General features: G+C 39.6%; 1 protein-coding gene across 1 annotated transcript in view; it reads left to right on the top strand.

The window, feature by feature from the left end:
• LOC308609749 (putative helicase senataxin) overlaps positions 1-17,296 on the top strand; it is a 61,541-nt gene that overhangs the window by 25,250 nt on the left and 18,995 nt on the right. Inside the window, exons 10-15 of the mRNA XM_081223460.1 lie at positions 6,452-6,625; positions 8,943-9,175; positions 10,236-10,403; positions 11,084-11,234; positions 16,403-16,504; positions 16,694-16,809. Coding sequence (XP_081079586.1) covers positions 6,452-6,625; positions 8,943-9,175; positions 10,236-10,403; positions 11,084-11,234; positions 16,403-16,504; positions 16,694-16,809 — 944 coding nt within the window. The remainder of the gene's footprint in view (positions 1-6,451; positions 6,626-8,942; positions 9,176-10,235; positions 10,404-11,083; positions 11,235-16,402; positions 16,505-16,693; positions 16,810-17,296) is intronic.

A 17,296-nucleotide genomic window follows, 5' to 3' on the forward strand; every position in this document is an offset into this window, starting at 1 on the left:
GCGGGGGCGGAGGGGGTGTTGACATGATCGTGCGTACAGATTCTGAGTAAATCTCTCTGCCGTCTCTGCTCTCACTTCATGAGTTGTCTGGAGCAGGTGTCACAGTTATGTCTTAGTTATAAAGAAACCAAGCATTTAGAACCCTTTAAAATAAAAAGTATAAATTCTCCGTCTGTCTCCTTCCCCCTTGCAGTCCATCCCACTCCATAGATTCACTTAAGAAAAAAAGCGTGTACATATATTTGGGGGGGAAGGTATTATATGTTCACTGTAGATTATTCAGATAATATTAGCCAATAGTAAAATAAACATCACTCACAGTTCCCATCATTCAGAGATCATCTTATGAACATAGTATTGTATATCTTACTGCTAGACTTCCTATTCATCTGAGTGAAGGGTGGGTGGGTAGGGTTATTTTACCTAAGTGACTTTTTTCATGTATTTATTCAGCAAATATTTACTGACTTTATACTACCTGATAGTGTATGATTCTAGATGCTAGGTATGTAGCTGTGATGAAAACATAAAATTCCACCTTCGTGAAGCTTACATTTGACTTATTTTCATTTAGTCTATTATAAATGTCTTTTCAGAGGTAAATAATAAGAGCATGTTCAGTGTTTGTAGTTATTCCATTGTAAGTGTATTCCATCGTTCTCTTTAACCAGTAATTTCTAGTTAGACATGTACATTACTTATGATTTTTTACTGTTACACTGAATAAATCCCTTTGCTAGATCAAACAGTGTGTGCATTTTAAGACTTTCGGTTCATATTGCCTCTGTCTACCAAAAAGAATACCATTTTCACTTCTGACATAAGAATGTAAGAATGTATCTCTTCTCATTTGCTAGTTTAAACTTATCCCTCAGTTTTATATGGAACATGTATCTCATTTGAAGTTGTAGTTTTTGTCCTCAAATCTTTATTGGTCTTTTATATTCTTGGGGGGGGGGCGGATAATTGTCTGTTCATGCCTTTTGTCCTTTTTTTATCTCTTAGGGAGGTTATTTTCTTACTTGTATGCATTGTTAATTTTTTTTCAATTTCATTATTTGCTGTTCAGTTTCACATGCACTTTTTGAGGCAGACAATTTTTATCTTCACATGTTCAAAAATACCGTATTTATTTCTTTACTGTTCAGTTGGTTTTAGAAATCAGATAAATACTTCCATATTTTCTTGTAGTAGTTTTATATTTCTTTCTAATATTTAAATCACTGCTTTATCATCCATTTATCTTGATGGTATGATAGAATCACATAGCATTTACTCTTGTGTCTGACTTCTTTCACGTAACATGTCTTCGTAATTCATCAATTTTGTGTGCATCTTTGGTATTTTTTTCATTGCTGTGGTGGTATTTCAATATGTGACTGTGTCACAATTTTACTGTTGATGGACATTTTTATGATTATTATTTTAAAGAAGTTTTTTTTGTCAGTGCCATGCAGCTTGTGGGATCTTAGTTCCCCGACCAGGGATTGAACCCGGGCCACAGCAGTGAAAGCGCCGAGTCCTAACCACTGGATCGCCAGAGAACTCCCGTTAATGGACATTTTTTCAGCAGTTTAGGCCTGTGTGTCAGGGCTCTCCAAGTCCATGCCCAAGTTCAGTGATTCGCTAGGAGGACTCACAGGAATTATATTCATGCTCATGGCTGTGACTTACTATGGCAAAAGGATACAAAGCAAAATCAGCAAAGGGAAAAAGGAAACCAGGAGCAAGTTTCCAAGAGTCATTTCCCAGCGAAGTCACACAGGACACACTTAATTTTCCCAGTAGTGGGCTGCGACAACCCATGTGACACATTATCTACCAGGGAAGCTTAGAGACCCAGTGCCTAAAACACCCTCTGCCTAGCCCACATTCATGACTTTCACAAGTAAAGTGGGTGTTTGACATAAGCTGTAGAGAAAAAAATTGGCAAACAGGTAAGGTACAGTGAGCCATTGTCATCAGCAAATGATGAGAGCTGTCTGGAAAACCAAGTTCCCAGATTCCAAGGGGGCCAACCTTGTAAGCAGGCCTTTGTAATGAGAGCAGCCTCAGGCCTTCTTCTACACACAGCATTTTATGAATAATGCTACTATGGTCATTCATGTGTCTCTTCGTGTTATGCGAGGGCATTTTTGTGGAGTCTGTCTCCTGAAGTGGGTCTCAGAGTCTCAGGGTATTATGCATGAGCTTAACATGAGTAGATAATGCCAAGCTAGTCATGCAGAATGACACACCCCACCAGCGTATGGAAGTCACGTTGCTCCATGTCTCTGCCAACACATTTGTGTTGATTGTGCTGTTCATTTTAGCCATTGTAGTGTGTGTGTATTGATGGCCATTTGTGGTTTTATTTTGTAATATCCTGGCTATCAGTGAGATTGAGCACCTTCTCATATATTTAGTAGATGCTCAAGTAACCTCTCTAGGGAAGCACCTATTAAAGACTCTTGTTCATTTTCTGTTAGTTGTCTTTTCCTTACTGATTTGTAGCAAGTTCTTTATGCAATCTGGATATAAACCATCCTCCCACTTTGGCTTGCATTATGTCTCTCTTAGTGATGTCTTTAAAATTCTTATTTTATTCTTGTTTAGACTTTATTTTTTAACATAACAAATGCATCTGTGTATTTTTTATGGTTAATGGTCTGTGCCAAAGGTTTAAGAGACCTTTCCCTGCTGCAGGTCATAAATATATTATCTTAACATCTAGAACAGGTGTCAGCAAACCACAGCTTGCAGATCTACCCTGTATCCTGTTTTTATACTGCCCAAGAGTAAGGTTCTTACATTTTTTTAAGCTTTTGAAGAAAAGATGATGATGAATATGCAACAGACACCATGTGTAGCCTGCAAAGAAAAATCTGGCTCTTTACAGAAAGTTTGCCAATCCCTTTTCTAGAGGCTTCGCTGTTTTGCCGACCTGGAATGGATTTTGTACACGAGTAAGATGTAGGGGCCATGTTTCATTTTTTTTTCCCTAATGGAGATGTAATTACCCCAGTAGTGTTTATTGAAAAGATTATCCTTTCTCCATGGTCTGCAGTGTCATATTTGTTACAAATCTAATGTCCATTTAATGCACTCGCCTTTTTCTGGACTCCTTTCTTCTTTGTTGGATCATTTGCCTACCTTTCTGCCCATATCACATTGCTTAATTTTACTTAATTAAGCTTTATTATAAACATTAATGAGCAAGTCTGCTTACCTTGTTTGGCCTTAAGAGTACGTTGGCTATTCTTGTCCCTTTGCATTACCATGTAAGTTTTAGAGAAAAAAAAGATGTGGACATTTGTTAAGAATTGACATCTTTCTAATACTGATTTGAATACGATACATACTGTCAGTTATTTAGGTTTACTTTCAGTAATGTTTTACAGTTTTCTAGGGAGAGGTTTTGCAGATCATCATTGGTTAGATTTTTTTTCTTTTGGTGTCATAATTATTTAAGTGACTATCTCTAATAGAGATGGACCTAAAAATTCATAGTATTTTTGCTGATAATTCATTATTTTGTTGCTAAAGTATGAACCATGATTTCTTAATATTAGATAGCTAGGCAGTGTTCAAGTTTTCCGTTTCCTCATAAAGAACAATTTATTTCAGCCTGCTTGAATTAAGATCCAAGTTAGGTCCACTCACTGACATTGTTAATATGTCTTCTTCAATTACAATTGTCTCCTTCATGGATCCCTCCCGCTTTGTAATTTATTTTTTGAAGAAATTGTGTTGTTGACCCTGTAGAATTACAGGGTCTGTGTCTGTGTCTTGCTGATAGCATCCCCCTGGTGGTGTTTAGTATGTTTTTCAGTCCTTTGTACTTTTTGTAAATTGATAGTTGGATCTAGAGGCTTGATCAGTTTCATTTGACCTAATATTTTTGGCAAAACTAGTTCATAGCTGAGGTTGGTGTGTTCCTTTATCAGGAGGTGCTTGATCTCTAATTTCTCTTGTTGTAATACTTATAACCGTTGATCCTTAATGCCTAGATTAATTATTTTACTAAAGGATACAAAATGGTGATATTTTTATTTGATCATTTCTTCATTTATTTGCTATTGTAGTTCTGTAAAGAAAAAGTGCTCCATTTTATTTGATTACTCAGTAGTATACTTTATAAAGAAGGGTAGAATAAGTATTGATACTTGACTCCTGACCAGTTTTCAAACTAATGACTTAATTCTCTGCAAGTGCTGGGTTGACCAGTGAACTTTAAAAAAATGTTTTCTCGTTATGAACACATGGACTTAAATACACTTGTTTCAAGTCTTTGTAATTGGTTTCTTCAAGTTGGCTCCTGAGCCCTTTAGACAGGCTAGTCTTTGAGAGCTTTCTTGCTACCTGATATAACCGATACCATCTATATGTTTTATCCTGTATGTGAGCTTTCAATTTTCTAAGTAGCCGTAGTATCTTTGGGTAGAAAAAGTTATTTCAAGATCAGTATTGGCATGTTATATGCTGTTTACAAGTAATACATGTAAACATAAGGATACAGAAAGGTTAGAAGAGGAAGATTGGAGAAAGCTACTCATGCAAACCCAACTAAAAGAAACTTGTTTTGCTCTGTTAATACCAGACTAAATAGACTTTACGGCAGAAGAGCATTATTTGAGATTAAAAGCGAGTATTTCACAATGATAGCAAGTTCAGTGAACAGAAGATAGGACCATTTTGAATACCTAATAACATATATAAAGAAAAAACTGATAGAACTAGAGTGTACTCTTTACATATATGTGAGACCTTTGAACCATTCATTTTTTCTTTTCTTTTAGTTTGGAAATTATACGTCAACTTGTACCTCTTTTGCCATTTAGTAGTTTAGGTGAAAACTTAGAGCGTACATGATTCAAAGTTTACAGATTTCATTGATACTTTAAGTGTCTCCATAGATAAGGCAAAATCTTAAAAAACTTTAACCCTGTTTATCTGTTCCACTTTGTATATTATTATTGTTACGTATTTTAACTCTATATTTTAAACTGTGTTATACATACAGTTGGTCCTCTGTATTTGCGGGATTTGCGTCATCGGATTCAAGCGTGGATTGAAAATATTCAGGGAAAAAAAATTCCAGAAAAACATGTTTGCTATGCACCAGCACCTATTTACATACCACTTATGTTGGATTTACAACTATGTCCATAGCGTTTGCATTGGATTAGGTATTATAAGTAATCTAGAGATGATTTAAAGTGTACTGGAGGATGTGCGTGGGTTATATGCAAATACTATGCCGTTTTACATAAGGGACATGAGCATCTGAGGATTTTGGTGCCTGCGGGAGTCCTAGAACCAATTCAAGGACTGTACTCTGTGTAGTGCCTTGTGCAGCCCTTTTTTGTTTGTTTGTTGATTCTAGTAGTTCATGTATTCTCTCCTGGTGCTTTGCTTATTTCTAATATGTTGGTCATTGTCTTTGGAAAGCTATTTAAAAAATAATCAGGGGCCTAGGATGATAGGATGTCCTCTTCCAGAGAGGATTTTTCTTTGCTTCTGCCAGGATTCTGGGAGTACTAGCAATGTGGGATCATCTTAATCCGGCTTAAAGGATTGAGCTTTCCTGAAGTACTCGGGTGAATTGAAGCTGCCTTCATTGTTGGGTGTAGTCCTTCATGGTCCCTACCTGAAGCTTGAGGGCTACCAGGATGCCTACTTTATCTATGCAGGCCCTGGACTCCAGTTTTTGTCTCTTTTTTTTTGTACAAGGCTATCCCAGGTACTGCTCAAATTCCTGGCTGCCACTCCCTGAAGAGTTCAGATGTTTCTAGGGAAAATACTGGGCTGACCCTTACGGATCTCCACCTTCTTCTGGATCTCAACAGAGTGATTCTTCATTGTTGTATTTGCTCTCTGATGCCTTCAAATAGACATTTCTTACATGATGCATTTTTAAAATTCTTTTTTGACTTAGTAGTTCAGTCTACTTAATCCTAGTACTTCGTGCTTTGGTTCAGTATGTTGCTGCTGGATTTGGCAGTTGGTACTGAACTTTTTTTAATTTTAGAGCTTGCTCTGTTTTCCCAGCCCCATTTATTTTACTACTGTCCTTTCCCCCTTGTTTGAAATGCCACTAGTAGGCTCAAAATTCTTACGTGTACATGGATCTGTTTCCAGATTTTCTCTCGGGATTTTGAAAGCAGGGCACAAAAGTGAAAATTCCTTGATTAAAAACTAAGGTAAACTTCAAGGAAAAGAAATGTATTAGCTACTTTTGAATATTATGACTTCATCTATTTTGGCTTTGTAGCAGCTTTTAAGAAGACTTTTATAATGCTATGTGATCAATATTTGTCAATGCTGACTAGCTTAGACTATCATTTTGAAGTATGTACAAAGTCCGCTAGTGCTGTATACTTGCTTGAACTTAGTACAAGCGTTTAATATCCTTTAATCTCATGTAAAATAATTCTGTTAGAATAAATGCTGGCTTCTTCTTGTGTTATAGTTTATCTTGAGGAATGTGAACTAGCTAAACAGCTTCATCCAAAGGAAAATGATTTGGTGTTTTTGGTTCCTGAAAGAGTAAATGGAGAGAAGAAGGATATAGAGAGACATCGCCTGCAAGTTCCCCGTGAACATTACTGTGGCTATGTTCATACGTTCCGCCGCACTTCAGTCAGTAAGTACCTAATGAGACATGGAAGAGAAATCTGTCAGCAGCTCATCTTTTCATCTCCCTCTAAATTAGGCTTTACTAGCCATGTATTTGCTATACATTTACCAGCCCTCTATTTGCTGTCCATTTACCAGATGTATGTTTGCTCTATGTTTACCAGACTGTATTTGCTAGGTTGATTACTTACCATTCAGAGTCCTCTTTTAGTTTTTCTAGACTCAGCTGGAAAAGGCCCAGCACGTATTGCTTTAGACTTAGGATTTTAAAGCTTTCTTTTGTAATGTCTTCTCCTTCTAGTAAATTCCTTCATCTGTCAGTGTGTTTGTTATAAAACAGACAGTTTGCAAACCATCTGTTTGTTAAATCACATTCCAGCCTTGGTTTGGGGGCTAATTATTGATGAGCAGACCAAACACAGAACTAATTGTAAGGCAACTGGAGGGGTTTACTGTTTCATCACTCCCATCCATTGTGGTGTAGGGACTTCTCTCCCTAAGGTAGCATAACAAAAATAATGTTAGCTTGAATTTAAGGACTACTGACTGTGTGCCAGCCAGTGTGCCCTGTCCTTCCTGTACACATTTATCATCTTTTCCCAGAGCCCTGCAAAGCAGAATGGTTTGTTCCCTGCTCATTGGGAAATCAGAGTTCAGGGATGTTAAGTAACATATCCAAAGGCATCCTTACTATTAAACACTTGGTCCAGAATTGAAACCTAATTTTGTTTGACTACGAAGTCCACATGCTTGATATATGCCAAGCTGCCTTTTTGACATTGCTGCTCTCTTAGTCTCTGTTACGGGAAGAGAATATGTGATCATTATTCCTTCCCCTTTTTGTATCATACCTTAAAAATAGCAACAAAGCTCTTAGAGTTTAACATCGTGCCGCATCATAACTGGTGTGCCATGTCCACTATTGTGTGGTCAGAGCTCAGTTCTTTGTGCAAGATGCGTTGAGCACCAGGGATATCTAGCTTCATCTGTGCTTTCAACTCTTACAAGTGGTTACATTTGCCAAAGTTCTGTTTCTAAGATTTAGCAATGGTTTCTGTCTCCTTCCCGGAACTCCTCATGCATCCAACTACCTGACATCTCCATTTGGAGATTATTAGACATTTCAAACCTACTCCAAAAGGAAGCACTTGATTTACTGCCTGACATCTGCTGTTGCTCTGGTTTTTCCCCACTCAGCATGTGGGACCTCCATCCCATTCTTCCAGTTGCTCAGCCCAAAACCTCAGAGTCATCCTCGAGTCCTGCTTTCCCTCGCACGCTCCATCTAATGCATCAGGAAGTCCTGTCGGATCTTCCTTGGCCATATATCCTACATCCAAGTGCCACCTCTCCTGCTGCCTCCTGGCCCACGTGACCATTCACTTTTACCTAGATTTTAGCCTCTTAAGTTGTCTTCTTGTGCTTTTTCCATTGCAGTTTATTCTTCATTCGCGATAAGTGATTCTTTTAATGTGTGACTTAGCGTGTGTCACTTACCTGCGCGGAGCTGTCCCGTGCTCTTGACCTGACTCAGAGTCATGTTCAGAGTGGTTAACTGCAGAGCCCTCTGAAGTGTAGCTGCATTTACCATCTTGGTCTTCTAGCTCGCTTCTCCCTGCTTTTCCTTCTAGCCATTCTGGCCTTCTCCCTGTTGTGAAAATAATCCAGGCACCTTGCTGCCCCATTGTCTTTGCAGTTGCTGATTCTCTGCCTGTAACCCACTTTCCCCGGTTACGGGCATGGCTCACTCACTTAATGCCATGGCTCTGCTCAAATATCATATCAGGAAAACCTCCCCTGACTCTCCTGTCTACAACAACACTCCCTCACAACCCTCATCACTTCCTCATCCCCCTTCTCGGCTTTCTTCCTAGCACTTACCATCACCTGACATGTTTATTTGCTTATCTGCCCCCTTCTTCTAAAAAATAAGCCTCCAGAGGACAGGAATGTTGCCTGGTTCTTAGGAGGCAGTCAGTAGATACTTACTGAGAAAATTATTTAAATGATGTATAAAAAACATGTTACAGGGCTTCCCTGGTGGCGCAGCAGTTGAGAGTCCGCCTGCCGATGCAGGGGACGTGGGTTCGTGCCCCGGTCTGAGAAGACCCCACGTGCCACAGAGCGGCTAGGCCCGTGAGCCATGGCCGCTGAGCCTGCGTGTCCGGAGCCTGTGCTCTGCAACGGGAGAGGCCACAACATTGAGAGAGGGCTGCATACCACAAAAAAAAAAGTTACAAAACACCTTGTTCTGAATAACCTTTTTAACTGGACACTGTTATTCACTGGTAACTGAAATTGCTTTTTCTCCTTCTTGATAATAGTGCGTAATGGGAAATCTGAGTGTTCCCTTTCCATCCAGACTCAACATAATTTACCAGTCAATTTAAATGAATTCGTGAAATGTCTTGTAATCAGCTCTCTGGTGACTACACAGAGGAAGTTGAAAGCCATGTCTTTGCTGAGTGGTCGGAACCAACTGGCCAGAGCCGTTCTGAATCCAAACCCCATGGACTTCTGTACAAAAGATTTACTAACTACAGCATCTGAGAGAATTGTGAGTGACAGTCATTTGATAACAGGGAAAGTCAGAACATTTCATGTCAAGATGTTAAAGCATGTTATTTTTATCTGTCACACATTCCCTGTTGTCTACAACAAAGACATAGTCACCATGTGTGCCCAGTGACGTTTTTAGTGCTTAGTTTTCTTTAATATTGCAAAGTAGTTCTTTGTGTTAAGTTAGTCAGCTTACCTCAGGAAAAAAGGTAGAGTCCAAAAAGGAATTGAAAACATGCTTGCAGAGCAGCATTAAAATGTGAGGTGAACATCCTACTTAACTGTTTGTTAGGTAATTAAATACAGGAGTAAGAGGAGGTTTAATGGAATGACTTTTGCATTTGAATGATCAGTGGAGCATTGACTGGTACTGTTGTCAGTGTGACGACGAAGTTGTGATTTTTGTGTGAACACATATTTCTCATTGTTGTAAGAGTTGGGTGTAAGTTCCAGGAAATTAACACAGAGACAGGCGGAAGGAAAGGAATGTTATTTGAACCCCTGTCTTGTGTTAGGACTTTCATATGCATTTTCTCAGTCAGTTCCCACCCTCTAAGGAATCCCAGATTTAATGATTGTCAAAGCCTGAAGCCCAGAGAGGTTAGGAGTTTAGAGACCTAGCGTTTGAGTGAAACTGAGGTGTAGACTCAGATCTGACCCCAAATCCCTGTTGTTTTGACTGTATCACTTGTGTTAGGAAAGGAAGTCTTGGAATGTTTTTACTGTCTAAAGAGAGGATTGACTAAAATGGGAAGAACCACGGAATAAAGAGAAGAAAAGTACAAAACAGTTTATTGTGATCATCTTTATAAGAATCACAAATAAAAATATAGTTGTTGTGGTTGTAGGTGGACTGAGGCCTGTAGACTCATCAGTAGCTCTTTCCAGTAGTGAAAGTGGTTCTTAGATTAAGGGTCATTTTGGGGTTTTGCCTGATCATCACCAAAGCTTCTGTCTGACAAAGGTCAGCAGCAGTTCAAACAGATGTCTTCCACTCTCTCGCTCTCCTGTGCCATCCCAGGAAGAACCGCTCGTTCTCACTAGTGTCTTTTGTATAGATTGCCTACCTAAAAGATTTCAATGAAGACCAAAAGAAAGCGATAGAAACTGCATATGCCATGGTGAAACACTCCCCAGCAGTTGCCAAGATCTGTCTGATTCATGGACCACCCGGGACAGGAAAATCAAAAACCATTGTGGGCCTCCTGTACCGCCTACTGACAGAGGTAGAGTGTGCACGAGGGCATCTGTGCCCTTAATTGAGTATGTTGTTTTACTTTAACGTGTAAATAAGTACTAAAGTGTGTTTTTCCCTTCACTTCTGTGTATCTTTTTGATACTGTGTGGAACTATATCAGATAAAGCGGTAGCAGAGGTAGAGAAGGTTATAAGAAATAAAAGGAACAGAAAATGTTATCTTGTGTGAAACTAATTCTATGGGCTAGAATAGTGGTCTTCGGGCTTTATTATAGGTCACGGCTAATCCCAGGAGACAATCTTGAATGTATTCCTGGGTTACATTTTGGATTGAACATTGAATAAAATAAGTGGATAGTAAGGTAAGGCTCAGAGAAGTTAGATTTTATGCCAGAGTAATTTTTTTTTTTTTTCGGGCACACCATGCGGCATGTGGGATCTTAGTTCCCCGACCAGGGATCAAACCTGGGCCCTTGGCAGTAAGAGCACTGCGTCCTAACCACTCGTTGGCCAGGGAATTCCCGGCCAGAGTAATTTTTTAACATCAGTGTAAGATGTAGGTGCTTTTATTTACTTTTAACTATTTATTAGGGGAACTTTCAAATATATGTGACAGTAGAGAAGAACTATAACACTGCACAATAGAGCTTATCAGTATTGTTTGTTTTTTTTTGTTTGTTTGTTTATTTGTTGCAAATTGTCGAACCAGAAGAGGGGGCATTCAGATGAGAACTCCAATGCCAAAATCAAACAAAACCGTGTCCTTGTGTGTGCACCTTCCAATACAGCTGTTGATGAACTTACGAAAAAAATTATGCTTGAATTCAACGAGAAGTGTAAAGACAAGAAGAATCCTTTAGGTATGATACTTATGTGGGCTTTTCATTTGTTTTTGTTTTCAGTGTTTAGTGTGGTAACTTTGAATGACAAAGAGCAAGCCAGTTCTGGTCATTTTTTCTACTTGAGGCTGTGGCCCATGTGTACTTACTGCTTTGTTTACTGAATATTTTGGAGCATTTATTCTGTGTCAGGCCCTGTGCCGTTTGAAACACCTTAGAGCAGCCCTTGATTCAGTTGTGTAGGGGTTAGGGAAGACTTTTAGAGGAAATGATATCTAAGATGAAACTTGGAAGAGCAATGAGGAAGTGAAGTGGGGAGAGGACTCTGGTGGAACTTACTGTACATAAAAAGGACCAGAAGCCAGAGAACCGTGGATGGTTCAGTCTAGCTAGAATATAACGAGGTCCACCAAGGCAAGGGCTTTTAAAAATGTGTTCATTGTAGTAACCCCCGTGCCTGGAACAGTGCCTGGCACTCAGTTGGGACTTAGTAGATGTTTAGTGACACAAAAGCTAGAGCAGTCATCACTTATGGTTACCGAGTGCTCACTATGTGTCAGTACTCAGAGTAATCCTCTGAGCCATGCAATAAATAACCTATCTACATTTTATAGGCGGAGAAGCTGAGGAGTTGAGATGTAAAGTATACCACAGGGACAAGTCTTTTCAGTACAGTTGACAGATTGAAGAGCATTGCCACCGAGGATTCGGAATGCTTGAGCGAATGTGTAAAGTCATTTCTGTGCCCTTAACCTTAACACCTCCTCTCACACCAGCCATCCTGAGTGGCGTGGTTATGGCTCTGGGTCGGGCTGCTCTTCTAAGCACATGTATCTCGTCTTCCCTAAGCAAATTTTATTTTCCTTGATGTTACCTGGCAGTGACCTAAATCAGTTAAGATTCAATTAGGCTTCAAATAATAGACACTCCAACTACAGTGGCTTAACTATGATAGAAGTTTATTTCCTGCTTACTCAGAAGCCCAGAGATGGGCAGCTGAGGGATGATACTGGCGTGATGACTCTACTTCCGAGTCTTCAGAGACCTAGGGTCTTTCTACCTTGTTGCTGCACTACGTGGGACCCCCCCACTCCTTAGTGCACCTCATGGTCAGAAACAGCTGCTCCAGCACCAGTAGTCCCATCTAGCAAGTGCAAGGAAAAAGGGACAGATATACTAGCTGTGCTTTAAGGAAAGTTCTGAGACGCTGCCAGTAGCACCTCTGCTTATTTCCTTTTGGCCAGAACTCAGTCCCGTGGCCACACCAGCTGCAGGAGCAGCCAGGATGTGTCGTCTGTCTTCGCAGGGATCACACATATTTCCCCTTTTATTGCACATGTATTAGCTACATCTAGAGGTCATTTGCCTTTAAAACTGAAAATGCATTGTGAACGGCAACTTTTCTACTCACCATTATGTTTGTGAGAACTATGACTTTATGTATCGCTGTATATGGATACGGTCATTCATGTTAACTGCTATAGGGTGTCTCATCTATGAGTGCACAGTTCATTCGTTATCCATTGATAGAAATGTAAGTTCTTTCCCTTTTTTTTTTTTTGTTATTTCAAACTTAATTCCTGTACTTGTGCCTGTTTCTCCAGTGCAGGATGAAAACGTTTACTGCCGTGACTGAGTTGTATTGTGTTGTACTGTACAGCAGCTGAAGGGAGTACACTGGAGTACTGTGTTCTTACTCACGTCTCCTGAGTATTCATACAGGCTGCTAGGGCAGTGCTTTCACACTGTGGCTTGTGACCAGTTAGTGGATTGTGAAATCAGTTTAGGGAGATCAGAACCAGCATACTTACACAAGATAAGATAGAACAGAAGAGAACAGAAAAGATTAGAGTGTAGGTAGTGAGGGGTAAAGTATTGTTTTGTGAAACCTGTTTTATTGTTGAGGTATGAGTGTACTGGCTTTCAATGTGAAGTGTACCTCATACTATAGATCACGGTCAAAAGAGTTTATAAAAACACTGGTCTAGTGTATATATACCTAGAAATGAGAATGCTGGGTTGAAGGATTTGTGCTGATTCTAGATAGTGCCCGGTTCTGCTCCAAAGTAGTTGTATCAAATTATACAACCGAGAACAGTTCCCGTGTGGTTTTCACTTTCCTTTCCCTGAGGGAGGGTAATAAGCCCTTTTTCAGGTGTGGGCTGACAACACGAGAAGGCTGGGACGAAGGTGGCACAAGTGTAGTGTCTAGGTTGGATTTTTAATATTTTTGTTAGAGAGAAAATGACATCTCTTGTCAGTAAAGACGGCTTTTTTCTTCTTATTCAGTACTTTCATTTTTGCTTCTTTTCACTATGTCCAGTGGTCCTGGGTGTCCTTTACAGAAATACCTTGGACATCTCACCATTAAGTGTGATGTTTGTTCCTGGGGTTTGGTATATACGCTTTTATCAGGTTAAAAAAGTCCCCACCTAATTAGAGTTTTTTAATGAATGGGTGTTGAATTTTACTGCATGCAGTATTTTTTCCTTCATATACCCCTCCCCCTCACCATATGGCAGTGCAAGCACAGAGTCCTAACCAGGGAATTCTGCTTTTCTTTTCTTTCTTTCTTTCATTCTTTCTTTTCTTTCTTTTCCTTTCCTTTTTTTTTTTTTGTGTGTGGTACGCTGGCCTCTCACTGTTGTGGCCTCTCCCGTTGCGGAGCACAGGGTCTGGACGCGCAGGCTCAGTGGCCATGGCTCCCGGGCCTAGCCGCTCCACGGCATATGGGATCTTCCCGGACTGGGGCACAAACCTCTGTCCCCTGCATCGGCAGGCAGACTCTCAACCACTGCGCAACCAGGGAAGCCCCTTTTCTTTTCTTTCTTTTCTTCTTTCTTTCCATACCCCGAGGCTTAAGGGATCTGAGTTCCCCGACCAGGGTTTGAAACCAGGCCCATGGCAGTGAAAGTGCCGAGTCCTAACCACTGGACTGCCAGGGAATTCCCTACAATGCTTTACTAATTTGAAAATACCTTTGATTCCTAGAATAAGGTCTGCTTGGTTGTGTACTATTATTTTTTTACCACATTGCTGGATTGCTATTGATTTTTTTAACTGACGGCAGCCTATAATTTTTCTTTGTCATATCTTTGGTTTTAGTATTGAAGTTATACAGACTTTAAAAATGAAGTTATACAGGGCTTCCCTGGTGCCGTAGTGGTTGAGAGTCTGCCTGCCGATGCAGAGGACATGTGTTCGTGCCCTGGTCCGGGAGGATCCCACGTGCCACAGAGAGGCTGGGCCCATAAGCCATGGCGGCTGAGCCTGTGCGTCTGGAGCCTGTGCTCCACAATGGGAGAGGCCAGAGCAGTAAGAGGCCCGTGAACCACAAAAAAAAAAAAAAAAAAAAAAAGAATTTATACAGACATTTATTTGGGATGTTTCATATATGACAGGGAATTACCTGTTACTTGAAGGTTAATTTGTTTTTAGTGTTGTTTTTTGGGGGGCTTCTTGTTTGTTTGTTTTTTGTCTGTTTTTTGACAGATGGGTAAGTTTCTGTGTGCTGAATGTCTTTAATTGTTGGTTTATTCAAGTTTTCTACATTTGAGTGAGTTTTGCTAATTCATATTATTCAAGAAAAATCTCCACTTCACCTTAGGTTTTCAAATATATTGGTATAACATTGTTCACTGTATTCTCATTTTTAAAATCTCAACTGTATTTTGGTTGGGTCACCTTTGTCATTCTCTGTATTATGTGTTTAGGCTCTAAGTCCACATGTGGCATGGGCCTATAGTTGGAAAGTCCTAGAAGAGAGTTTTTTTTCCCAGCTAAGCCCAGGCCAAGATAGATTCATGTCGTTTTCATCCCTCCACCTCTTCCATGCCCTCTTGCTTTCTAGTGGACGTTAAAATCCAAGCCCCCATTATACAATTTCTATATGTTGATTGGAATGGTAGTTTTGCTGATGTAGATATTTGTCAAACTCTGTAGAACTAAGGATTTTTAAATCTCTGCATTTGATTGTATGTAAATGAAAAAACAAACACCTAAGCATCTAGAGAGTGACCAGCCCTCACCCTGTTCCCTCCAGGGAAGCCACAGCAGCTCAGGGGCTTTCACCTCTGTTTTTCACCTTTCTCTTTGTTTTTGGCCCCTAGGAATTTCTCTTACATCCTTCTGAGCTCACCCTGCAATTTAAAGGATGTCTGTTTTAATTTCTGGAGCATTTTTAGATGCTTATAGTGGCTATAAATCTCATCCACCTTTCTGGTAGAAACACAAGTTAGCAATTTTGACACCTTCAAGTAAATGTTGGTCAGAGAAGATGGCTTCAAATTTTAGAAGAATGAGCTGAACTAGGAACAAAAATATGTGTGAACAGCTGTATAATGAGTTCATTTATTCATTCAGTGTATGTTTATTGTACTTACGTGCCAGCTGCGGTTCTAGGCTGTGACCAAAACAAAACCTGGTTCTTATGGGACTTGGATTCAGTGGAAGGAGATAGCAAACAAGTATGTGATGTGTCAGATTGGGATAAGTGCTAATAAACGCTGCATGATTGCTATAGTTTAGTAGTTCAGTGAAGCAGTGGGAGACTTTTAGATTAAATAATATCTGAAATGTGCTAACCTAAAATTAAAATGTGGTTAATAAACCAGTTAAATGATGCTGACAGTTTTTGGAATTACCATATTCCAGAATTTCCAGCATCTTGTGTCCCTTAGATCCTGGAGTGGCATTGTGATGTGGAACAGTGTTTCAAAACCGTGGTTCTCAGTATTCTGCAGAAAAGCATTTGATGGTCCTGTAAGATTCTGTTTGGGGAATTCAGACCTGCATTAATAGAGAAAAGTCTTCATCTTCGAAATATCCTATGGTCAAGAAATTTGTTTTATTTTCACTCGCCATTTCCCAAATACATTTTACCATGGAGTGATGTATAGAACATAGTTTGAGAAGCATTAGTGTAATAGAATCTCAACTCTGCAGTGTACTGCTTGTGCAACCTCAGTAGCTTTTATTAGGTGGAAATAAATTCTTGCCTTATAGGATTCTTATGAAGCAAATCTAAAAGAATGTGTGTGGAACCTCTAGCGCAGTTCCAGGTATTTGGTTGATTAATAGTTCATGTTAGCTCCTTTCTCTGATTGTTAATATATTTGCTTAGAAATAATTATTATGTACAGAAATTGACAGCATTCTTATTAACCTCTAAGTGTGACTTCTATCAACAGGAAACTGTGGAGATATAAATTTAGTACGTCTAGGTCCAGAAAAGTGTATTAATACTGAGGTCCTAAAATTCAGTTTGGAGAGCCAAGTTAACCACAGAATGAGTAAGTACTGAATAAAGGTATATATAAATTGATTTCTGTTTCTTTTTGTATGGTAGAAAATGGCATGGGCATTAAAGGTAATTTGGAGACCCTAGAAGTAGTCTAGTTTTGAAAGCTAGTTTTTCTTCTCATTTGTATGCATATGTGTGTATTTGTTAGAATCAACAGCTTTTTATCTTTTTTTTAAAGAAAAAGACTTACCTTCTCATATTCATGAGATTCACAGAAGAAAGGAATTTCTAGATCATCAACTAGCTGAACTTTCTCGCCAGCGTGCTTTATGCCGAGGTGGAAGGGAACTACAGGTATCTAAACATGTCTTGATCAGTGTTTTTTAAAAGCTCATAGATAAACTAGTTGGTGAGTATTTGATGCCATTCTTTCATTGTGGAATAGCATAATTTGTGTACAAAAATGTACACAGAGATGGTATGCCTTACATTAGGGGTTAAACTTTTTTTAAAAGAACAAGATAGTAAATATTTCAGACTTTGCAGGCCACGTGCAGTCTGTTTTAGCCACTGAACGCCACTGTTAATAGCATGAAGGCAGAGTAGATAACACGTAAGTGATGCCCCAAGGGTTGGCCTGCTTAAGCAGAAAGCGTACCTGCAGTACTCTGAACAGAACTGAATCATACACACTATTAAGAATTTATTGGACTTCCCTGGTGGTCCAGTGGTTAAGAATCTGCACTTACACTGAAGGGAGCTCAGGTTCGATCCCTGCTCAGGGAACCCTAGTTCCTCATGAGCATCCCTCATGCTGCACAGGGTGGCCACAAAAAATAAA

This window comes from Mesoplodon bidens (genome assembly GCF_964165515.1).
Source record: "Mesoplodon bidens genome assembly, chromosome: Y".
Taxonomy (NCBI): domain Eukaryota; kingdom Metazoa; phylum Chordata; class Mammalia; order Artiodactyla; family Ziphiidae; genus Mesoplodon; species Mesoplodon bidens.